We start from the raw sequence: 22517 nt of genomic DNA, 5'->3' as shown, positions 1-22517 counted from the left end.
CATCCTCTGATTCACAGCACCCACATGACAACTAACAACTTCACCTAAGGCGATCCGACTCCCTTTTGGCCTCTGAAGGCACTGAACTCACCTCGTGCACATACATGCAAAACAGTCATATACACAAAATAATAAATTTAGAAGATTAAGAGCTACATTGATTACAGCTGCACAACTTCCTCTTCTGAAACATCCATCCTCTGCTGGGGTAGTACCAGACTGCAGTATAAGAACCAAGCTTTGGTCTGAGACCTTGGCACAAGCAGTTAATATGATCAAATGAAAAAAAAAAAAAACCAAAAAAACCGAACTGGTAGGTCTCTACAGTCACAAAGGAGCAAACAAAGGGACACTGGGTTGTTTTCAACTTTCTAACTAGCATGGTTCCCACCAAAAACGAATGCAGAGAACAGAATCAAACAGCAGGCAAGAGACAAAAACCTGGGAGTATTTGTTTAGAACTCATCTTGGTTCAATATCTAACTGGGGAAGTGTTTTCTTTAGGCAACTCTGACACAAGGAAGGGAGAGAGTCCACAGCCTGTTTTGTTAACCCTAAAAACAGACACTGAAGGTTTAAAGAAGCAAGGCAAACATGCAGGAAGGCATTTAATAAACATCTGCAAAATGAGTGAATCGTTAAAACACCTTTCTTGTGTAATATCAAATTAAGCTTTTAAGAAAAACGACAGGGGGCTGGAGAGATGGCTCAGCGGTTAAGAGCATTGCCTGCTCTTCCAAAGGTCCTGAGTTCAATTCCCAGCAACCACATGGTGGCTCACAACCATCTGTAATGAGGTCTGGTGCCCTCTTCTGGCCTGCAGACATACACACAGACAGAATACTGTATATATAATAAAAAATAAAATAAAAAAAGATAAACGACAATCACAAATCAAGCTGAGCCACAGATATTATACCAGAATATGGTTAACAAGTATCTTCATGCAGCCCAAGACATTTCTTACTTTTGTGTTAAAACCTTAATTTTAAAAACCTTAAATATCAAATGTACAACTGCTTTTCAAGAAGAAAAACAAACAAAAAAGTAAACCCTCCACTCACTGAGATGGCCACAAGTCAGCATTTGCCTTCTAAGTAGAATTTTCAATTACATGTTCACATGACTTCTCCAGTCAGCAAGATGCAAGTCAAGGAAAGTTGACCAAGTAATGAATTTCAACCTAATAGGCAGTTACTCTGAAAAAAGTACCGCCAAGAGCCCATCAGTGGTCTTAACAGATTCCAGAGACAGCACTTCCTAAAGCAGTCTCCCTGTTGCTGGCATGGGCAGCCTGTTCGGAAGTGCTCTCTGCTCCAGGCTGTTAAGATTCTCTCTCCTGTTCATCTTTTTTTCAAAAGGTTCTGGGCAGGTTTCCAGATACCACCCACATGGTGGTGAGGTGGGGGAGGAAACTTCAGTAACACTTGCAGATTTTTAGATAAAAAAAATAAAGAGAAGCAGTTGTAGAAAGCTAGAAATATTTCTTCAGCAACCTAAGAACTGAATTAATAGACATAATCTCTCCTTGTAGTTATTATTAATAAAGCTTATCAGCAGCCTAAAGCTTAGCAAGATCTTTCCCATCTAAAAATATTAGACTGTGGCAAACAGTGCTCCTAACATGCCACCTCTCAAATAATGGATATGGTCCACATTTGAAGTAGTGTGGATAGCTGTCCATAAGGTACCCAGCAGACACATGCCCTCTGAACTACAAGCTGCAGAGACTGCCTCACAGCAGCTCTAAAGAATGCTGTGGCTCTGCCAGTTTCATCCAGGAGTCTAACTCTTTAGGTTCTTACCAGCTATCAGATGTTTCCCACTCAGTGGAAAGTATCCTTGCATGCTGTTCACCTTTATGCTGTAAATAAGGATACTGGTGCCAAAAACAATTTCTGGATGTCATAGTTTCTAGCAAAATTGGATCTAATAGCAGCTTTCTGTTTGGGCTAGATTCAGTGTATTTAAGTGAAAAAAAAATATGGTATTTTGGATAAAAGGTAAAACAAAGACAACTGCAAAAGTGTGGTTTGTATCTCTTCTTCTTCTTCTTTTTTTTTTATTTTTTTATTTTTTTGCTTTTCAAGACAGGGTTTCTCCGTAGCCTTAGAGCCTGTCCTGGAACTAGCTCTTGTAGACCAGGCTGGCCTTGAACTCACAGTGATCTACCTGCCTCTGCCTCCCAAGCACTGGGATTAAAGGTCCACCACCACTGCCTGTCTGTATTACTTTTTTTTTCTTCAAATCTAAAGAAACACCAAATCAAACATGCAATAGTCAGCATAGGAAGGGAAGAAGGAAAAACAGAGAAAGTGCGAGCAGAGTCCCCTCTTATGCTAACCGCACATCTGAGAAATGCTAGGCTAGACAGACCCAGTCTCCAAATAACACATCCAGATACAGATGTCTACTTGCTGTGTCTTAAACCCAATTAAACATTACGTCAGTACAGTGTACTATTTTAAAGCATTACTTATGATGGTTGATATGATGGTTGTCTGACTTCTTTCTAGTACTGAGGCTCATTTAGGAACAGCTACTTTACATATTCATGTAGAGGTGGGTGTGGTGACAGTAAGCTACGAGAATGGTAGAGAACTTACCCAAGACAAAGGGAACACAGGCAACCCCAAAAGTTATAAACCTCAAGAAAAAAATAACTGTAATTGCTTAACTGATCTTAATAATTTTTACCATCAGAAGTTGAATTTAATTTTGAAAATGTATGGCCTACACACTCATAAGCATAGCTCAGTTACCCTTTCTCCTTACCATACCTTATTCCATTTTTCCTTCTCTCTGCTGAATTAGAAGAAATTAAGAACTACCAGAACCCTACTATAACCCTATGGCTAAGTGACAACTAGCAGGACAATATATATAGTGCATTATTTTCTTTTTTTAAAATATTTATTCATTCATTCATTTATTATTTATTATGTATACAATATTCTGTCTGTGTATATGCCTGAAGGCCAGAAGAAGGCATCAGACCCCATTACAGATGGTTGTGAGCCACCATGTGGTTGTTGGGAATTGAACTCAGGACCCCTGGAAGAGCAGGCAATGCTCTTAACCTCTGAGCCATCTCTCCAGCCCCCGTGCATTATATTCTTTTAGTCAACATATTCACTTGCCACTAAATACCCATGTCACCTGAGGAGAGATCTATGTAAGAAACAAGGGCTGCTAAAATCTGTGTCTGGCTCTGGCTGCCCATGTAATGAGGAGACGGCTTTGTCACGAACTTTCACTCCTCCTCTAGGACATGCCGGCTACTGTAACACACAAAGACTGAAGTCTACTTGTTACATACCTGAGATGTACATGGAAGGACCAGTCTTTCTTAATACTGAGATGACTTCAGAGGTCAGTATCCTTTTCTGGTTCTGAGACATTTAAAAATATATACACTCTATCCCATTGCCTTCCCTGGCATATTGTGCACAGAATTTTGCTGCTTTTGAAGTTATGAGTAACAATTTTCTTAGGTAACACCACTGAGTCAAATAGACTATCAGAAACTAGAAAATTTAACAAGGTAATTACTAAGATGTGCATTAAAACACGTTCTAAAACTCCTACACCTTTTCTAATCCCTTTTCCACATGTCTTCCTGCTAATTCTAATCTACTCCCAGCCACTCCCTTCTCAAAGAAAAAAAAAGTCATGATAGTCAGCCCAGACAGAAGCAGTACCTTTTCTTGACTTTTAAGCAGAGATCAGTCTGATTCCCATTTTAGAAGCAACAACAATGAACACCAATATTGTGAAACAAAAAAATACCCAAGTCTAGCTCAATTAGATAAAAGTGGTTTCCTTATGAAGGATCTTTTCTTTCCAATGCCCTGTCCTCAAACACATCCACCAGAGAATAAGGATCTAAAAGACATCACCTTTGGGATACAGACAGCTTCTTCTTTCATTTCCTAGTGCAGAAATCAGTTTTCTGAGACTCAGCAGGTTTTTGGCTATTCCCTGTTTTCCTTCTGTCTCAAATTTAAGCTCTCAGTCTTTCCAGATGGGGTCTGAGTTTCTGGGAAGGGGTGGGTGGGCAGGCTGACTAATCACAACACATATCTTCCACTTACCCTTCGGGGTCTGAGCAGTCACCAGTAACACACGCTACTAGAATCCAATTCCACAGCCAGACAAAATATCCCCTTCAAGGAACTCAATGTGATGCCATCAAGGCTGGTTGGGGTGAGGAAGAAGGAGGTAATATCAAGGCCATACAGCCAAGTCACTGAAATCATAAGAGACAACGCTGGAAAAATTCTCATAGCACAAGTGGTTTCACCATCGGCCACTACCCCTTTCCTTCAAGAGACAACTCTTCACTGGCCTTGACTATCTCCCTAGGGCTGCAGTCAACCAAGGAATTGCCAACTAGAGGTAAAATTAGCAAGTTGATTTTTTTTTTGAACATGTTAAGTAACACAGGGACAGGCTTCCTAATCTTCTAAAAAAAACCCCAACAATTTACAACATAATGTAAAACACATTATGTATGTAAAAAACCAAGTTCCCTTCTCTACTTAATCTGCTAATGCCTAATTGCCTTACCCTTATATCATGCTAGCCTACCCTCTCCTCACCCGCAACTGCTGGCATCTCATTAAGGAAAAATCAGAACCCTGGGTCCTTAGAGCATACCTAGTCCTTAGGCTCTGTTCACTCACCTCTCCCAGCACCACTGCTGTGTCTTTTACTTATTTCCCCAAATTTCTTACCAGTTTTAACTCAGAAAAAAAGGTCAAACAAACAGTATAATAAATATTTTAATACCTTTGACCTAGAATGGATCTTTAAATTTTTCATGTGGTATATACATACATACATATACACACACATGCATATTTTCATATACTGAAGTCAAAACAAAAAAAACTTACAAACATAAAAATTCCAGTTTTTTGGAATTTCTTTGGAATTCATTCAAGAATAAAGAATAAAGACACTCTCCTACCAAATATCAATGTCATTACAAAACTTAAGAATAATAAGCCGGGTGTAGTGACACACATCTTTAATTTCAGCACTTGGGAGACTGAGGCAGATGGATCCTGTGCATTTCAGCCTGGTCTACATAGTGAGTTCCAGAATAGCCAGAGCTACAAGAGTGAGACCTTGTCTCAAAAAAACAAAACAAAAAACCCAAACAACAACAACAACAAAAAACACCCAAAAGAATATTAATAGTAAGTCTGCAAATTTAAGAACATTTTATTTACTTCTGTTGTGTAAGAGGTACACGTGGGGGTGGGGTACTCATATGCCGTAGAGCATAGTGGATTATTAGGGAGCTCATTCTTCTCACCTCTATGTGAGTAAGGGATAGGGGAAGCTCACAGGCCATGCAGCAGTGAACAAATACCATTGTCTCAAGCACGGTGGAAAATGAGGACCAACACCTGTGGCTATCCAATGACTTCTACACTTGTGCCACAGTGCACACAAACATAAACACAAAGGCACAGAGATTTCCTTGAAGTTCTTTTTGTCCTTACAGTACATTTCATAAAGGATGTACAGTTTAAGTACTGTTTGCTGGGAGCCTGCACAACCAATTACTACATTAGCTTAGGTCTGCTGTTTTGGTTGGGCTCACTTGTGTTCCTAAAGATTCGTAATGCTTCAATTCTTTCCTCTTCTATTTAATCTTATTGGCGTATAAAACAGACATAAACAAACTTAGCACATGTGTGTATCCAGAGTCTCATTTCTATCCACGCTATTATCAGTGGCTTCTGTATGTTTTCATGTTAACTTTCTTCCAGCAAATACATATTTACATTTGCATTTTTCTTCTCTTGCATTTTCAAAGCTATCAATCTAAAATATCCTGCACTTTTGACCCCCAATCATAGAAGTCACTTTATTTAGATTCATAGAGCATGTACTAAAAATCAGGTCAGAGGAGAGTTTTGGCAGCATACGTCTGTGATCCCAGCTGACGCAGGATGATCACAAGTTTCAGGCTAGCCTGGGACAGACCAAGCCAGCTTACTATGTTTAACCTTTTTTTCTATGTTGATCTTCATTCTAAGGGTACCCATAACTTAAACTGGCATATTCTACAGCAAGGTTATGTGGAGATGTTCTTTTTTTTTTTTTTTAAAGAAGAAAACTTGTCAATTGTTTACAAACAGGCCTATCTGTACACTTCACACAAATGTCTATGGGAAGAAAATTTAATATGAAGCAAACAATTAATTCTCTGGCACCATTCGGTGATGTCGTAACCTAACAAGGCAATATCTAAAAGAAAAATTTCCTTCCTTGGTCTAGAAGTACAGTTTATATGAGGTTTAAAAGCCAGTTACATTTTAAATCCATTTATTTGTTCTGTGAGTACATGAATCACGCTGTGAGTCAGCTCAGCATTTGGGAAGGCTAGACTATGTCTAATTGGGTAGAACGAAAGGGAAAGTCTTTGCCACGTAGTGTATGAGTGGCAGAACTATGAGCAGCTACCAACGTGTGGCAGTCAAGTCGGAAAGAACTGGTGTTTTGAACCCTGGGCTAACAAGGCAGGATCTACAACCCTTTTAAGCTGCCATCCGTTAGTTGCTTCCTATAAGCTCACTGACTTCCAGGATCCTATGTTAAACAGTAACTACATAGCAACAGCAATTATTTCTAAAGGAGCCAATGACACCTTTCCACAATCCATCCTGTAGTCAGGTTATGTTTTCAAGTTGAAAGGATATAATGAAACCCCTACAAATCAGCTTCGGCTGATTTTAGTTTCCATCCTTCAAGTTTACATAAAAATCTTAATATGAAACTACCACCTTCTGGGGCTCCAAGAATCGTGAAAGCTGGGAAGGATTGTCAGTTGTGGCTTCTCTGGAGTTGTTTACAAGAGTTACCTATCACTCCAGGATATATTCAGCCACCAAAACTGAGAGAACAGAGTTTAATCCTGGACAAACATGGTGCACAGAACCAGTTCCTGCATGCTGTCCTTCGACCTCTACATGAACACTCACTCACACATATACAAACAAAAACAAAAATCCCCAACAGGCCACAAGCTCAGAAGCACTTCCCTGCTTTTGGAACTGGGTAGGGAAAGCACCTCCTGCTGTTTTAGGGGCTAGTCTACTCAAGTCTGGTTGCAGGAAGGCTTGTGGAGAATAACACCAAAGCAGTTGTGAGCTCTAGGGAAGGTGAACAGTTATTCAGAACCTACATTGTGAAATAAATGAAAGGACAGAGACAAAACTTTTTGATGATGTTCTAAGTGGCTAATGCCCTGCTGTTAAGATGCTACTGTGCGGAGCAGCAGGGCTTAAGCTCCGAGCAAGCAGAAAGGCTCCTCTGATTCCCTGTTAGGAGTGAAGGACAGCGCATGGGCAATCCAGTGCTGACTACTTTCTAATTAATATCCTATCTATATCACAACCACCTATCTTTGTACAAGGAGGATTCCAATTTGGTATTGTTAAAACTGACTACTGATTTGTGTGTGTATAGGAAGGGGGTTCACCTGAGAAACTCACTGAGTATTTTCAGGAGGAGGTATAATACTTTAAAATATGCATCAGATGTATATTTTAAATGTGTTTTTAAAAAGATTTATTATGTATACAGTGGTCTGTCTGCATGTATGCCTGCAGGCCAGAAGAGGGCACCAGATTTCATTACAGATGGTTGTGAGCCACCATGGGGTTGCTGGGAATTGAACTCAGGACCTCTAGAAGAACAGCCAGTGCTCTTAACCTCAGAGCCATCTCTGCAGTCCTTAAATGTACTTTTTAAAAAAATATCCAGAGGGTGGGGGTGGCGCATGCCTATATATTCCCAGCACTTGGGAGGCAGAGGCAAGGTGGATCCTTGAGTTCATGGCCAGCCTGGTCTACAAAGCAAGTTCCGGGACAACCAGGACTGTTAGACAAAAAAAAACAAAAAACAAAAAACAAAAAACAAAACAAAACTGTCTAGTGCTCGCTAAGGATAGTGGTTTTTCTCTTAAATATTAACATTTAACAAAGAGAATATGTCCTGAAATTGAAAAGGTTCTTTTACATCTGCAGTGTGTTACCCGAAAAGCACCCAGTTCAAGTCACTTTAAATCTTAAAATGTGCCTGAAAGATCTAGCAATGTTAGGGGCTGGAGAGATGGCTCAGAGGTTAAGAGCACTGGCTGCTCTTCCAGAGGTCCTGAGTTCAATTCCAACAACCACATGGTGGCTCACAATCATCTGTAATGAGATCTGGCGCCCTCTTCTGGCGTGCGGGCATACATGGAGGCAGAATGTTGTATACATAATAAGTAAAAAAATAAAATTAAAAAAAAAAAGATGAAATTTAAAAAAAAGTTCTAGCAATGTTAAATTTTCACAAAATAAAAGTTATACTGCTGGGCATAGCGGCACTGACCTTTAACCCTAGCACTGGGGAAGCAAAGGCAGGCAGATCTCTTTGAGTCTCAGGACAGCCTAGACTATACATCAAATTCTAGCCAGAGCTACAAAGTGAGACCCTGTCTCAAAAAACCAAAAATGTTATATTCACTTTGGGTAAAGTTAAATAAAAAATGTTGTCACCAACGAATTCTTACTTCCTAATATCACAGTGCTACAGAACTATATCTAAAAACTATTGTAAGGCTTTTACTTTTGTTGAGATAATCTACTTTTAAGTAACATATGTGAATAATAAATTTTGGTTCCCTAGCTATGCTAGGCATGTTAAATATTTACCTAAATAATCTCATATGTAGATCCTAAAAAGTCAAACTCATAGGAAGAAGGGCTGAGGGAATGGTTAAAAGATACAATTCTGATGTCTAAAATGAACAGAGCTCTGGGGAGATTCTCAACCTCCTAATGCTGTGACCCTTTAATACTGTAGTTCCTCATGTTGTGGTGGCCCCCAACCATATATATACATATGGGTTTTTTTTTTTTTTGAGACAGGGTTTCTCTGTAGCTTTGGAGCCTGTCCTGGAACTAGCTCTTGTAGACCAGGCTGGCCTCAAACTCACAGAGATCAGCCTGCCTCCCTAGTGCTGGGATTAAAGGGATGTGCCACCACCACCCGGCTCCATAAAATAGTTTTGTTGCTACTTCATAACTGTACTTTTGCTACTGCTATAAGTCGTAATTCATTATCTGTGTTTTCTGATGGTCTTTCAACCCCTGTGAAAGGGTTGTTCAACTCCCTATGGGGTCTCACTCACAGTTCAAGGAGTACTTCCTGGAGGCAGTGTTCTGGAAAGTTTCACAAAAGGTAACTGAGGAAATAGTTATGTAAACTGACTTGATCAGAGTAATCTCTTGACAATGTGTACAAATAACAAAGTATCACATTATACTGAATACAATTTTGCTAATTGTATCTTCAAAAAGCTGAAAATGTTGATGAAGAAAAATAAAATCGAGTATTAGTTTTAACTACATATTAATACAAGTTGAATAGAATTGTAAAATATATTTTTGTTATTGTTGTTTTTCAAGTTGGCTTCAAACTCAGATATCCGCCTGCTTCTGCCTCCCGAGTGGTGGGATTAAAGGCGTGTACCCCCCCCCCCGGCAGCTTTATAAAATAGATTTTTAAGACCCCAGAAATTGAGGCTTAAAGATCCTTCCGTCATTCAAAACAAAGACTTATTTTTATTTTGTGTATATGAACAGATGCGAGCCTTGGATCCCTTAGAGCTGGAGATACTGGCAGTGACTTAGGCACTAGGAATGGAATTTCTGTCCTCTGGGGGAACACAGAACGAATGCTCATGAGTTCAGCCACCACTCCAGCCAGTAAGGAAAGACAACTGGTGTACAATTGTATCTCCTCAGCTTTAATGCGTCACTAAGCAAACCACGACACATCCTTATGTTAACAGCAGGCTTCCTTTTTTCCTCCCACAGGAAAGCAGTTAGAACTGGTACCGGGTAGAGCCTCCTGACTTCTCTGGGGAGAGATGAGACTCTGTTAATGGGACCTGAGTCTATACACAAAGTTAGCTCTGAACACCCTGATAATACCCCCTTTATTCGGTAGTCTTTGAGTTTGGGCGTGGAAATTTCTCAAGACCATAAAGAAAAAGAATCCTATAAAAACCCCTCAAGTAAAGGACATTTCTTCTCTTCCAAAGAAAAGGCAGGAAAAGCTCCAGCCTCAACTAGACACGTCTTCCTACTGAGTTCCAGCCACCACTGTTCCTGCAGCACTTATCCTGAGGCAGGCCTGGCCATTCTTTCAGGCCAAAGGCCAGAGCCAGTATTCCCAATGGCTTTGGCTGGTAACATGGTTCACAGTTTAATCAACTATCTCCCTGGCACATGCTTCTTGATCTTTCTTTAGTTATTTCCCTAACTCCTCAATAATCAACTATTCCTTTCTGTGCTTTTCTTCTTAAGTCAGAATTTCACCAAAATGTTTCTCAAAATCTTTAAAATACTATTATTTTCAGTCTAGGAATTCATAATATAAACTAGAAAGTTTAAACTCTCATATTTTGACTTGACCAACTAGAAACTAGGGGTAAGAGTATGTAAAAAAAATGTTAGAATTATCTTAGTATTTCCAAAGTAATTTAGACTGAAGAAAAGGTACTGGCTTAGAGAAGCCTGGTGTTCCCTGTTTTTTCTATAGATACCCTCCAGCACTCTTTTTTAAATCATCTTCCTGTTTTCATGAAGACCTTTAGGAGATAAAGTCCAAAGAACACAGCTCAGGGCTTCCTTTGACTCTAACACATCCTTAATTCTAGATAAGCAATCATTCCAGGTGCTTGGCCTGGGTCCTTGGATAGGCTTTAGGTTGACAAATTTCCTGTATACAAATTGTTTAATTTACTCTTTTTTTTTTTTTGCCTAGAATATGTACACAGTTCTAAGAGTGCTCTAAACTCCAAAGGTTAAGGGAGCCTAAATAATAGTCTCAGGGGAATCTAAACTCTACAGGACATATCTGTAGTTGTGTCTAGCACAGGTGTAACTTGGACAGGCTCCTTAACTTCTGCTCCAGACTTACTCTGAATGTGAGAAAAGCAGCAGCAGTAAGTTATTTTTTTTTTTTTTGTTTCTTTTTGAGACAGGGTTTCTTTGTGTAGCCCAGGCTGGCCTCGAACTCACAGAGTTCTGCCTGCCTCTGTCTCCTGAGTGCTGGGATTAAAGGTGTGCACCACCACTGCCAGGTTGGAGAAGCTACTTTAAACACCAACTATACTTACTGGTCAGTACAAACAGTGCATCTGATGAATCCTTAAGAGGTTAGGCGAACATGACAGTCTATCTAATCAAGACAGAGACTTTTTTGTTTTGTTTTTGATTTTTAAATATGGTTTAGTTTAAGTTTAGTAAAAACTGGCAATATGTTCTCATTCCAATCATGACCAGTACTCAGCTAATCCCCTCTCTATGGAATCAGAAAGGAATGTGCAAAATTATGAGCTCCATATTCTCCAAATAGGATAACTCAAGGGCTGAGATTAATTTCATCAATCATCCATTCCCAATTACAAACCGGCAGACAGGGGACCTGTCAACACAGGTGCTCTCCATCTATCCTTTATAACCTGGAAGTTTCCTTTACCCCACTTACATTTACTCTCAACTGGCAAATAAGATTAGAAACCACCTCCAGAGTAATGCTTCCTCCTGGGAAATACTGGAGAAGGGGTGTAGTGAGGTCAGTCCCTCCAGGATTTGTTTTTCCTTGGACTTAGCCTACAGCTTATTACAGTGAGAACATGATGTCCCCAACCAACTTAGACTCTTTCTGTTACAACCTCGAAGCAAACAGATTCTACAGCAGTTACAAGGCTGTTACCAAGGCCACTGTATTGATCAGTGTAATTAAGATTCACAATTCATCAAGTCCAGCATGAGAAGCCAGCTGGGTCACTCTCTTCATAACAAGCCAAAACTGGAAATCTTCCTGTCTTGCTTGCTAAGAAGTCTGGTACTGATGTTGGCACTAAAAACTCAAGTACTGAATTAGAAGCTGGAACCACCTGGACAGTGACAGGAAACTGAATCTGTTACCAGAGCAACCGCACATATCTGCCATCTCTACAAAGCACTTATTTCATCTTCCAAAACGGAATTTTGAAAGACTCCCTCTCCACCAAATCTTGCCAAAGTCACATGCTTTACAGAAATGTCACAAAATTTAATGCCAACCAGAATCAGAGCTCATGATTAGGACAGCACTGGCCCCATTCCCAGAAGACTGTAATTCTAAAGGTGTGTTTCAAAGACAAGTGTACATCAGGCTTTTGGGTGTCAAGTTCACCTTTGGTTCAGCATTTGTAGAGTAAGAAGGTTGGGAAATTTGCTCAGCATTGTCAGCAAGGCTGTTAATACTTTCAGAGCCCTAACAAACACTCCAAATCCGACTGTTACTGTTCAACTCTTCATTATTCTTCAAAGTTGCAACTCCCTAGACCAAAGTCCCTGCCCCTCAAATCCAGGACATCAGTCTCGACTTCGAGTAGAGGGTCCCCAGTGCTAAAGACTGAAAGTGGTAACAATTTCAAATCTAAGGCTATGTTTCCACGCTACAAGCTAATAAATGAGGAGGCCATGTACTCTGTATTCTCTTTTTCCTCTCTGACCTTCCATTTGTGGCATTAGAAAGAGCTTTGCTGGAGGGGGAGGGAAATGGGAGGCTGGGGGGAGGCGGAAACTTTTTTTTTCTTTTTCTCAATAAAAAATTTTTTTTTTAAAAAAAAAAGAGCTTTGCTAAGTGAGTGGGAATTCTAATTAGGTTCTCCCTGCTGTCCCTAGTTGCAGCCTTATCCATTCATAAGGGAGGTTAAGTTAGTAGGAAATAGCTCTGGCCAGAAGACAGGGAAAGCAAGTCAGGTGCCACATGAGCTAACTCACTTTCTCCTGGGGACAATCCCTTCCCAGTATTTGATTCAATAAACATTCAGACACTACGTGTAAGGCATGGTCCTTGACCTTAAAAAGCTCTATGTAAAGAAATCAGATTTCATCAGCTCAGACTTAAACACAGTTTGAAAAGCACGATCTCTTATGAAGAGTAGTAGGGCTGAGATTGTTCCCTCCCAAAGTTGCTGAAATGTTGGCTTTTGTGTGTAAGTTTCTGAGTTACACTCTCAAGGCAATGAGTCCCTTGAGAAGGTGAGAGGCCTCCCAAAGAGGAGGGTAACAATACCACCAGCCTCAGCTTGATTCTAAACCACAAGAACAAAGTACAAGTTAGAAACCTTAAAAAAAAAACACAAACAAACAACAACAACAACAACAACAAAAAAAAAACCAAGCAGATTCTCGATCTTTAAAGAAAGGAAGTAACTATGAGGAGAAGCCTGACTATTTAAAGTAGGATCTATGAATAATATGAGCAAGTTCCAGGCAGCCCTATTAAAACCTCTAGAAGCAAACATGTTTCTGTGCTCCTCTGAACTTTCCTAAGGACAGAAATTATGAGTTCATGAAATTTTTCAAAGATTAAGACTCACAAGGTTAAGAACAATCTCATTTCCTCAGTCGGACCAAACTGAGACTGGTTTCAATTCTCTGCCATCTATACATTCTGTATGTAGTTACCTCTTCTCGACTTAGAAACATAGATGAGGGTTTCCATTTTGAAAATACAAAATAAACTTCTTTTCTACATCTTTAAGATAATGTTAACAACTGAGTCCAAATGAGTTTTCCTTAGGGCCTTCTAAAGATGGAGATGATAGACAGTACCAGTAATTTGCATGCACCCTGAGATTAAAGCATTGAGCTTATATCTTTAGAGAAACTGATCACAGATAGAACAAATTAGTCTGAGTCTCAAGAGAAGTGTGGGTGTCCCACCTAGTTCTGTAGGTGCTATGGAGCGAAGGGACACATTTCTGTGGGAAAACTCAAAATTACAGTTCAAAGGTATTTCTGTTTCATACAATTCAAGGATTCTGCTTTGGAAAGACCCCGGAATCATTAAAAGAAAGAAAAAGAAAGAAAGAAAGAAAGAGGGAGGGAGGAGGGAAGGAGGGGAAAACCAAATCCTTCTGGACCCCTTGCTAGCCAGTGCTTGTTCAAAGATTATACTTGAGAACCACAAGTTGTACCACATTCATAGCTACCCACAGATGGGTTTAACATGCCTAACGGGATTAAAGTTTCAAACATCTTTTTGAGATAATTTGCAAGACTATAATGGGAAACATTGGATCCAGGTGACACACTTCATATGGATCCAAAGCACATTTACTTTCTATTTGCTTTTGTTTTTAAAGACGGGCTCTTTCTTTGCAGTCCATGTTGGCTCTGAACTTATTATGATCCTCTTGTCTTAGCCTTTTGAATGCTAGGATTATAGGTGTACACACAACCATATTTATAATTTTACCAGCCAAAGATGTAAACAATGAACCTATTATAAGTTAAATGTCTAAAGTTCTGAACAAATTCATTTAGAAATTAGAGTGTATCTAAGGCAATCAAACCAAGTAAGAGGAGGAACCATTCATTGTCTGTGGAGAAACTAGGGAAAAAAGAAGTCTTCTGGGCTGGGGCTATAGCTCTGTGGCAGGGCACTTGGTTTGCATATCCAAGGTCCTGGGTTTGATTCCTAGGACTTCAAAAATAAAAATAAAAATCTTATTCTCCTGACTCCTATTCAAAGATTGCAACTAACAAAGCAGCTGCTTTAAAGAGAATATAATAACATGAAGATGAGATTGAATTCCAGCACTCAGGAGGCAGAGGCAGGCAGATCTCCGAGTCTATAGAGGACAGCCAGGACTACACAGGGAAACTCCGTCTCAAAAAACAAAAACCGACAAACAAAAAACCATAAAGCTGAGAAATGGCAACCAATCTAATTTCTTTTTGATGACTTTAAGGAGCACAGGTATAAAATCTACACAGCAGCAAGAAGACTGTACCATCAGATAATTAAAGAAAAAAGGAGCACCCCGGATTTTACCTCTGTCGTTTTGTTCTGAGCAGTGCTTCTTAAGGCTCCGGATGAACTAGCCCTACATACACTTTACCCAGACCAACAACTATGCACAAAAGTAGTTTAATATGCCACTCAGCAAAATCCTGTGTCCTTCCTCCTCAGATTTCAGAAATTCAGAGAATGGTCAACATTCTGAGAGGTATTTGGAGAAACATATCCATCAAAGGAGATTTCATCAATAAACTGGAGATTTGGGTTTGTTCTATCGGAAAACACCAATCTGATACAAAGTCAATTTCTGAAGGTCCGAAAACAGCTACTGTCTCTGCAACAATGTAGCAGATGTATTTGATTCCAATTACCGCCAATACGTCTTACAACTCAAGGACTCCTTTCTCATGTCAGCTTTCGGGACCATACTACCCGAAAACACTGTAAGCTGTGAATAAGTTTTACCATGTGAGCTATATCAAAACAACCAATGAGATCCCGTGATAACCGCCTTTATAATTCTTGGTCAGGAAAACATGTCTTCCATTATTTCTCATGTCTACTGAGGGACACGTTCTTAGGGATGTTTATACGGAGTTGCTTGTGGTAGCCAATCTCATTAATTATACTCAAAGTTAACAATTTTCCCCATTATTTCTGAAGTTTTGTCTTCCCCATTGTATTGTATTTATGACCTCCTATAAGCTACCAATGAGAAAAGGCCTAGCAAGATTCTCAGCAGGCAAAAACATTTGCTGCCCAGTCTGATGTGAGTTTGATCCCTGGCACCCACAAAGTGAATGAGAAAAGAGACTTCTGCAAATTATCCTCTGACTCCCCACATGCTGTGGCACACGTGTCTTCCCTCCATAAATTAATGTAGTAAAAAATTTTTAAGCTGGGTGGTGGTGGTGCACACCTTTAATCCTAGCACTCCGGAGGCAGAGGCAGGCGGGTATCTGTGAATTCGAGGCCAGCCTGGTCTACAAAAGCTAGTTCCAGGACAGGCTCCAAAGCTACAGAGAAACCTTGTCTCAAAAAACCAAAATAAATAAATAAATTTTAAAAAGAGGTAACAAAATACACTTTAAAAAACTACTGTTGTTATCTTAACTTCCAAATGTCTCTAGTTACATCTATTCCAAACAGGTACTTATTAGGCAAATGAGGAAACTGAGGCACACAAGTTATTCACTTACGGGAATACCAACTAATAGTTGGCTTCCTGACCACCAATTATTTCAAGTCTTAATCAAACCAACAAGCCCTGTAATAAGGATACAACACTGGGTATCAATAACGTTGAATAGTAAGATGCATATGCTTTTACATATGCTGTACCTCAAAGCAAACAATAAATAAAAGCTGGCAAGAAAAAAAAAGTACACTAGGATCTGATCTTACTGAGAAGCACTGGGGTCACCTATATTCTTTGACCCAGGAATGTCCTCAATTCCAGTGGGGCCTCAGGAATGGGAATGACCCACGGGTTACTTGGTTTAGAGTCAAGCTGGAATCCTCATGGGTGAAGGACGACACCATTTGAAAGAGGCCATTTTCTCACACTACCCAGTACCATGCCAAGCTCCCACCCACCCTCACCTTTCCCATACTTTGTCACATAATCATCACATGGAAGAGGTACAAAAAGTGATCTAAGTCATAAATCCAGCTGCAATTCTGAGGAAGAATAATATACCCAAAAACAGACTACCTGAATTTACTACATGACCTTGACTAGTCCTTAACTGGTCCATTAACTAAATAATGTCTTTTATCATCATTAAGGGAAGGGTAATTAGTCATCACAATGCATTTCAATATAAGTACAACGTAAATGCCACACAATAAAGTTCAAAGAACGAGACTAATAACATGGAGACACATAATAGCAAATGGAAACTTACAACAGGGTCTTCCCACACTCCTGGCAGACTTGCTTATTTTAGCTAATGGGAGTCTCTAAAGTCATTAGCACTTGGCTTCACAATAATACTCATTTGTGATCTTCCTCCCAGGAAGAAGAAAGGGAAAGGGATCTTAGTGCTGCTGGCATTCAGCATTTCAGTTACTGGTTAGCCAGACTGGCAATTAACAATTGAGTGCTGTGTGCAAGGTACAGAGCTAGGTTTCATGGCGATAATCAAGAGTCCTTGCCTCTAGTTTACAATGTATAGTTCAGATTTTGGTTTATCAGTATTGGCTTGCAAGAATATAGTTACATCGAAATAAAGAAAAGGAACAATGAAAACACTCTCAAGTAACTAGACAAAAGGTGGGCTAATGGTAAGAGATGAGCCAGAGGGATCAGGCTATCAGGATTTCCCTATTCTTTCCCTTAACTCATCTGAGGCACTATGCGTAAGCATTCTGCTTGTAAGAACTCTAACTGCGATTCCAAATAGTGCACATTGCAAAAGGTCACTTCTCCAACAAATCAGAGGAATGAGAGCACTAAAAACGAGGTCGACTGGATCCCTTAGGATCAAGGGATCTTCTAGAATCTTTTAAAGGCCCTAATGGTAACAATCTCAATTTTGTGAGAAAACTAAGCTAAAGTACACAGTGATGCCTTCTCTTTGCTAGACTTGGCTAGTAATTCGTTTCCTGGAGGGGAAAAGGCCCTCTCAGGCACTAAGAACAGCTTAACTACTTCAGGTGCAGGGACCTCCGGGGCTGCCTACCCCTGCAAACCTTGCTCTACTGAATTTATACCAGCCCCGAGCCCCAACACGTACTGTAGGACAGGGTTAGCTCTGAAATGACTTTATACAAGAGGGGAATGTTTGTCCTGGTTTTCGCTGGCTTCAGGAAGGTCACCTCTTGGCAAAGGTTCTTTGGTCTACTGTTAACTGGGTGCCAAAGGTGTAAAGTCGAGTAATGTTTGACAGAAAGCTCCGGAGATCTCAATGCCACCGCGGAGAGGGCTAGTTAAACTCAGCCCTCCATAGATCACCTTTTCCAAGAGCAAGAGAAGCTCAACCCATTGCACAATAAGCGGAACTTGTTCGCTGCAGTAAAGAATGAGCAATCATTGCTTACCACCCACCTCTCCCACCTACCCAAGCTTCTTCTTTCTGGAGGGATGTCTAAATGATCTATTCACATGACTGGGATCAACCTGCATCCATGACAGTGTCTACTGTCACCAACCCTTAAATTTCCCTTTCTCGCATACTTCCAAGCAACTGGAAGACTGGGATGCGAAAATCATTTTTGACTTTCAATCTTTTGTTGCTTTTAAAGCCTTCAGCTGCATTAAAAAAAAAAAAGCCAGTTCATACAATTTTTCCTCTTGCCTCTATCACGCAGTTGTTGGTTAAACGGCCAACGCTCCCCAAGAGATGCCTTGAAAAGCGCTGCCTGATTTCCCCACTCGCTAGAGGGGAAGTTACCTGCACAGCTCCAGCACCCAGAGAGGTCACAGGGGTCGGCTGAGCCGTTCATCCCCTCCCAATCTCTTCCTCAAGGCCCTCCATTCAGAAAAAGTCAGCCGCAAATACAAGGCCTGGCCCTCTCTGGCTTCAGAAAGATCCAGGAGGACTCCGGCCGAGGGACAAAGAAAAGCGAGGTCAGAGCGGCCTCTTCGGCCCCAGATAGGCCCATGGCCGCTCACCGGCCACCCCTTACATCGTGTCAGTGGTCCCTAAGCACCCCAACCCTTAGCCCGAAGTCCCGAACTACCAGAGCCCGGGCCTGGGGCTTGCTCGCGCCCCTTCCGCGAGGGCCCCCGCCGCCACCCAGAGCCTCGCACCTTCTTGGGAGCCTTGGTGACTGTGGCCATGAAGGAGTACTTCTCAGCGTCCTCGATCTCCTTGGCCTGTTTCAGCTCCTCCCCGACACCGGGCAGCGGCATCGCGTCAGGCATCGACATCCCCCGGCCGGCCCGACCCGCGGCTAACCCGCCGCCCCCGCCTCTTTCCCTCACGGGCGCTCGCCCGTCCGCGCGGCACCCTCGGCCACGCGCTCGCCCGCCTTCCCGCCAGGCCCCGCGCCGAGCTGCTTGTGCTTCCGAAGGGCTGGGACCCGCGCGCCTCGTCGGCTCCGCAGTCCAAGACAGACGGACGGAGACGGCGGCCACGGAACAACCAGAAGCGGCAGCGCGCTGCTCCGACCTGCCCGCGCAGCAACCTCCGCTGCACGCAAGCACGCACGCAAAGTAAGGGTAGAGGGCGGAGACGCCACGTCAAGTACTGGCAGGCCCAAGGAGGGTGGGGAAAGAGGCGGAGAGAATTGGCGCACTCTGGTGACGTCGCCACGCTGGGCCGGGCTGCGAGGTCTGTTCCTTCCTCCTTGGCTGCTCCTGGGTGATGAGCTTCACAGGGTGAGTTGTAGCTTGTTCGCCACCAGGTGGTGCCATCAGCCCTACTATGTGGTCCCTGTAAAGATGCCACAGGACTGAGCGACCTTGGACTACTGAATTTCCCAGGAGATCTCGGGGTAAAAAGGTGGGGGTGAGGGGTGGAGGGGGCACCGTATAAAAGAGCGCTGCTTGGGCGCATAGGCCAGAGTCCCACAGGACTTAGAACCTTTCCTGGGATTGCCTACTCACTCGCAGCCCGCACCATGGCTGGACCCTTTGGACCAGAAGCCCAATTTCAAGGGCCAGTGTTTGCTTTTTGACTTCATAGGGGGGCAGAACAAGCTGAGAGCCGTCTGGTTTCTACACAACCCTTTATGACCTCCATCACTATCTCCTCCTGGGCCTTGTCTGTTTACAAAACCTTCTGGCTGCAGCTCCCGATGTGAAGAGGTCATTACGATAGGGTTGATGGGCCTGAGGGTAGAGAACTAAGGGCAGATGGAAAAAAAGCCCAGGCCAAATTGACCCTCCCGCTGCCTGCTCTCTCTAGGTATTAGTCTCTCCCTGCCAGCTCCACTTGCGGTGAGCCTGTAGGGTGCTCTCAGAGTTTCTGGATTCTACTGTGTACAGTCCCCGTGTGAGGCCCCGGGTGGCAGAGGTGCATGTGGCCCATTTATGTTTTCCAAGAATTGGTTCATTTGGAAAGGGAAACCTTGTTTGGAAGCTGGTGTCAGCTGAGATAGTCTGTCCTTTGCAAATCATTCAGATGACATTGGCTCCAGTTCCTATGTCCTGTGGAAAGTACAATGTTGTCCCCAGGATTTCTGTGAACTGCTGAGGGTACTTAGGTTTTCATGGTCACCTCTGGCTCTAATCTAACTAGTTCGCGGCCTAATCTGAAATTTTATTCACCGTTCCAGTCTCATGACTGTTCCTCTTGCTGTCACATCAGCCCATTCTCTTTCCAACTCCCACCCCTAAACCACAAAAATGAGGCTATAACATGTAGCAGAACTTTTAGTGAAGTTTTGTGGGTCACAGGGGAGAGGAGGTTACATCACATGGCAAACAGTCTTCAATCACATTTCTGAAATGTTTCAAAAAGTTATTTCGGCTGTCTCACCACCTTGGGATTTCTCAATGGCCACAAGATCCCACAAAACTCGCTTCCGCTACACATCTAGCTGCCTCCTGCGACTCCCTTCTCGTCCCTTTCCTTCACCCTTCTCCTCTCTCCCGTGGACTCTGAGAAGCCAGACTCTTCTCTACTGTGCTAAGATTAAGTCTTCCTGGGACCTTTCTCCTAGATTTCTCTCCATGTCTACTTTTTTATATCCAGCACCTCACCATGTTGTGGTTGTTTGTTTCTTTGTTTGTTTGTTTGTTTGTGACAAGGGTTCACTCTGCTGAAGCCCAGGCTGGCTTGAACTCTTACCCTGTTCCATTTATGCCTGACTTTACCAGGTTTTTAAAGAATCAACTCTATCAAGAAAAAGGCTGTGATCTGAAAAGACACCATCCCCCCCCCCCATATCAGTTTATGTTCAGGGTTGGGGAAGGTGTGAAATACCTTCTGGAACCACTGAATTCTTCCTCTGAGAAGCCTGTTCTAACTACTCAGACCCTTAGCCATGTGGATGTTAGAAGAGGGTCACTGAAGTGCCTGAAAGGACCCCATGTCTTAAAACGTTAGGATTCCCTCATCTCTTCTGAGTGTTCAGACTTCTCTTTTGGACAATCCTATGGCCATTGGGCAGAGAGATGAAATCAGAACACTAGGCACATCCACACAGGCCAGGTAGGCCCCTTTCTCCTTAGAGTTGGGGCCTGAAACCACACCTGGCCCACTCAGGACCGTTTATTTTTTTTGGGGGGGGGTGTCTAAACTGTTATTAGAGCCCTTGGATTCTGCAGACTCTTTAGAAATCAGCTATGAAACTCTGAATCCCTTGAATAGAAAAATATATGTCTTGAGACACATTATCTTTAACAAGCACTTGTGTATCTGTATTTTGGATTTGATTTTTTTAAAAAATGTTTGTTGTCCAAGTGCTTTGCACTTTCTCTGTGCATTTTAGCCTCCAGGCTGTGAGCTTCTCTGAGACTGAAAAGTACCTCTCTCATCCGCCTCCAGGAGCCAGAGCATCGTCTTAGCTCCAGGCTCACAGGGCCGGTGCCGGTGCTGTGACCTAAGCAGGACCAGACCTAGAGGGAGTAGAACTTTATTGAGTGGGCCAAGATGGAGACTGGCACGTGATCCCCCTCACCCAAGTGCCTGACTTAAAGGGAGGCTGATGATTTGGCCTTAGGGGGCATGAGCAAGGATGCTTGGTCTAACAGTGGGAAGGGCACCCCTCTGATGCTGGAGAGGCAGTAGGTCTCTGTGGGTCATTCCAGCCCAAAGTCTGGGCATTCCTAAAAACCAGCCACTGTGGAAGGTATTGGTGACTGCCATACCTCAAGGTGTAGGCTGGAGATCAAAATGCTTGCCCAGCCAGGGAGTGTGGCAACATAACATCCGTGAGAACCAGTGAGTACTTGCCTACCTCAGGCCCAACCTCAGGACAACCTCACACGGTTCAGTGGAAGAGACCGCCCCTTCTGGATGCCAAGAAATGTCCCGTCTTTTCTCCCTCACTCCCTGGCACTACCTTCGTCAGCAAGCAAGTGAGCTCCTCAGAACATCACAGGCACATAGAGACTAGAGAAATAGCCCTAGGCCAGTGTTTGAGAAGAGGAGGGACCTAAGGATAAGGCTACCTGTTGTATGCAGTTGTAGAAAGTTTTCAAAAGATCTGGAGACCAGAGGAGACCCTGCCCTAGAAAAAGGGTGGCTGGAGGTCAAAGGTCCATCAGATCATCATACTTAAAGTATAACAGCATTGCAGTTTTCCACATGGGCTTGATATGATTAATCTAATAGTCTACCCTAAAATTAATGGTACTTTTTTGTTCTTAAAACATAGTCATATAGTGCATGGTGATTAAGTCAATGCCAGACACCATACAACAGTGGTTCCATAGGATTATCATGGAGCCACATGTAGCACACACCTGTAGTTCAAGCAGTCAGGAAGGTGAGGCAGGAGGATCACCAAGAGTTCAAGACTACAGAGTGAGTTTGAGGCTAGCCTGGGATACATAGTGAGACCCCATCTCAACAATAACAACCAAAACTCTTCTGGTTAGATTTTTGTCAACTTGAAACAAGCTGGAGTTATCTGGGAGAGGAATCTCTACTGAGTAAAAGCCTGCATCAGATTGCCTATAGGCGTGTCCGTGGGGCATTTTCCTGATTAATGGATGATGTGGACGGGTCTAGCCCAATGAAGACAGCCAG

At 42.3% G+C, this 22517-nt stretch overlaps 1 protein-coding gene across 2 annotated transcripts in view; it reads right to left on the bottom strand.

Annotated features, from left to right (window-relative positions):
• Positions 1-19017, bottom strand: part of LOC121457994 (S-adenosylhomocysteine hydrolase-like protein 1) — a 34273-nt gene extending 15256 nt beyond the window's left edge. For both annotated transcript variants that reach the window (XM_041667140.1, XM_041667214.1), the window contains exon 1: positions 18629-19017. In XM_041667140.1, coding sequence (XP_041523074.1) covers positions 18629-18748 — 120 coding nt within the window. In that variant the 5' untranslated portion in view covers positions 18749-19017. The remainder of the gene's footprint in view (positions 1-18628) is intronic.
• Positions 19018-22517: the final 3500 nt, after the last annotated feature.

Source organism: Microtus oregoni, unplaced genomic scaffold (genome assembly GCF_018167655.1).
Source record: "Microtus oregoni isolate MIOR12 unplaced genomic scaffold, Mior012 000000F_ref0000247, whole genome shotgun sequence".
Classification (NCBI taxonomy): Eukaryota; Metazoa; Chordata; class Mammalia; order Rodentia; family Cricetidae; genus Microtus; species Microtus oregoni.
This window is presented reverse-complemented; position numbering and strand designations above follow the sequence as displayed.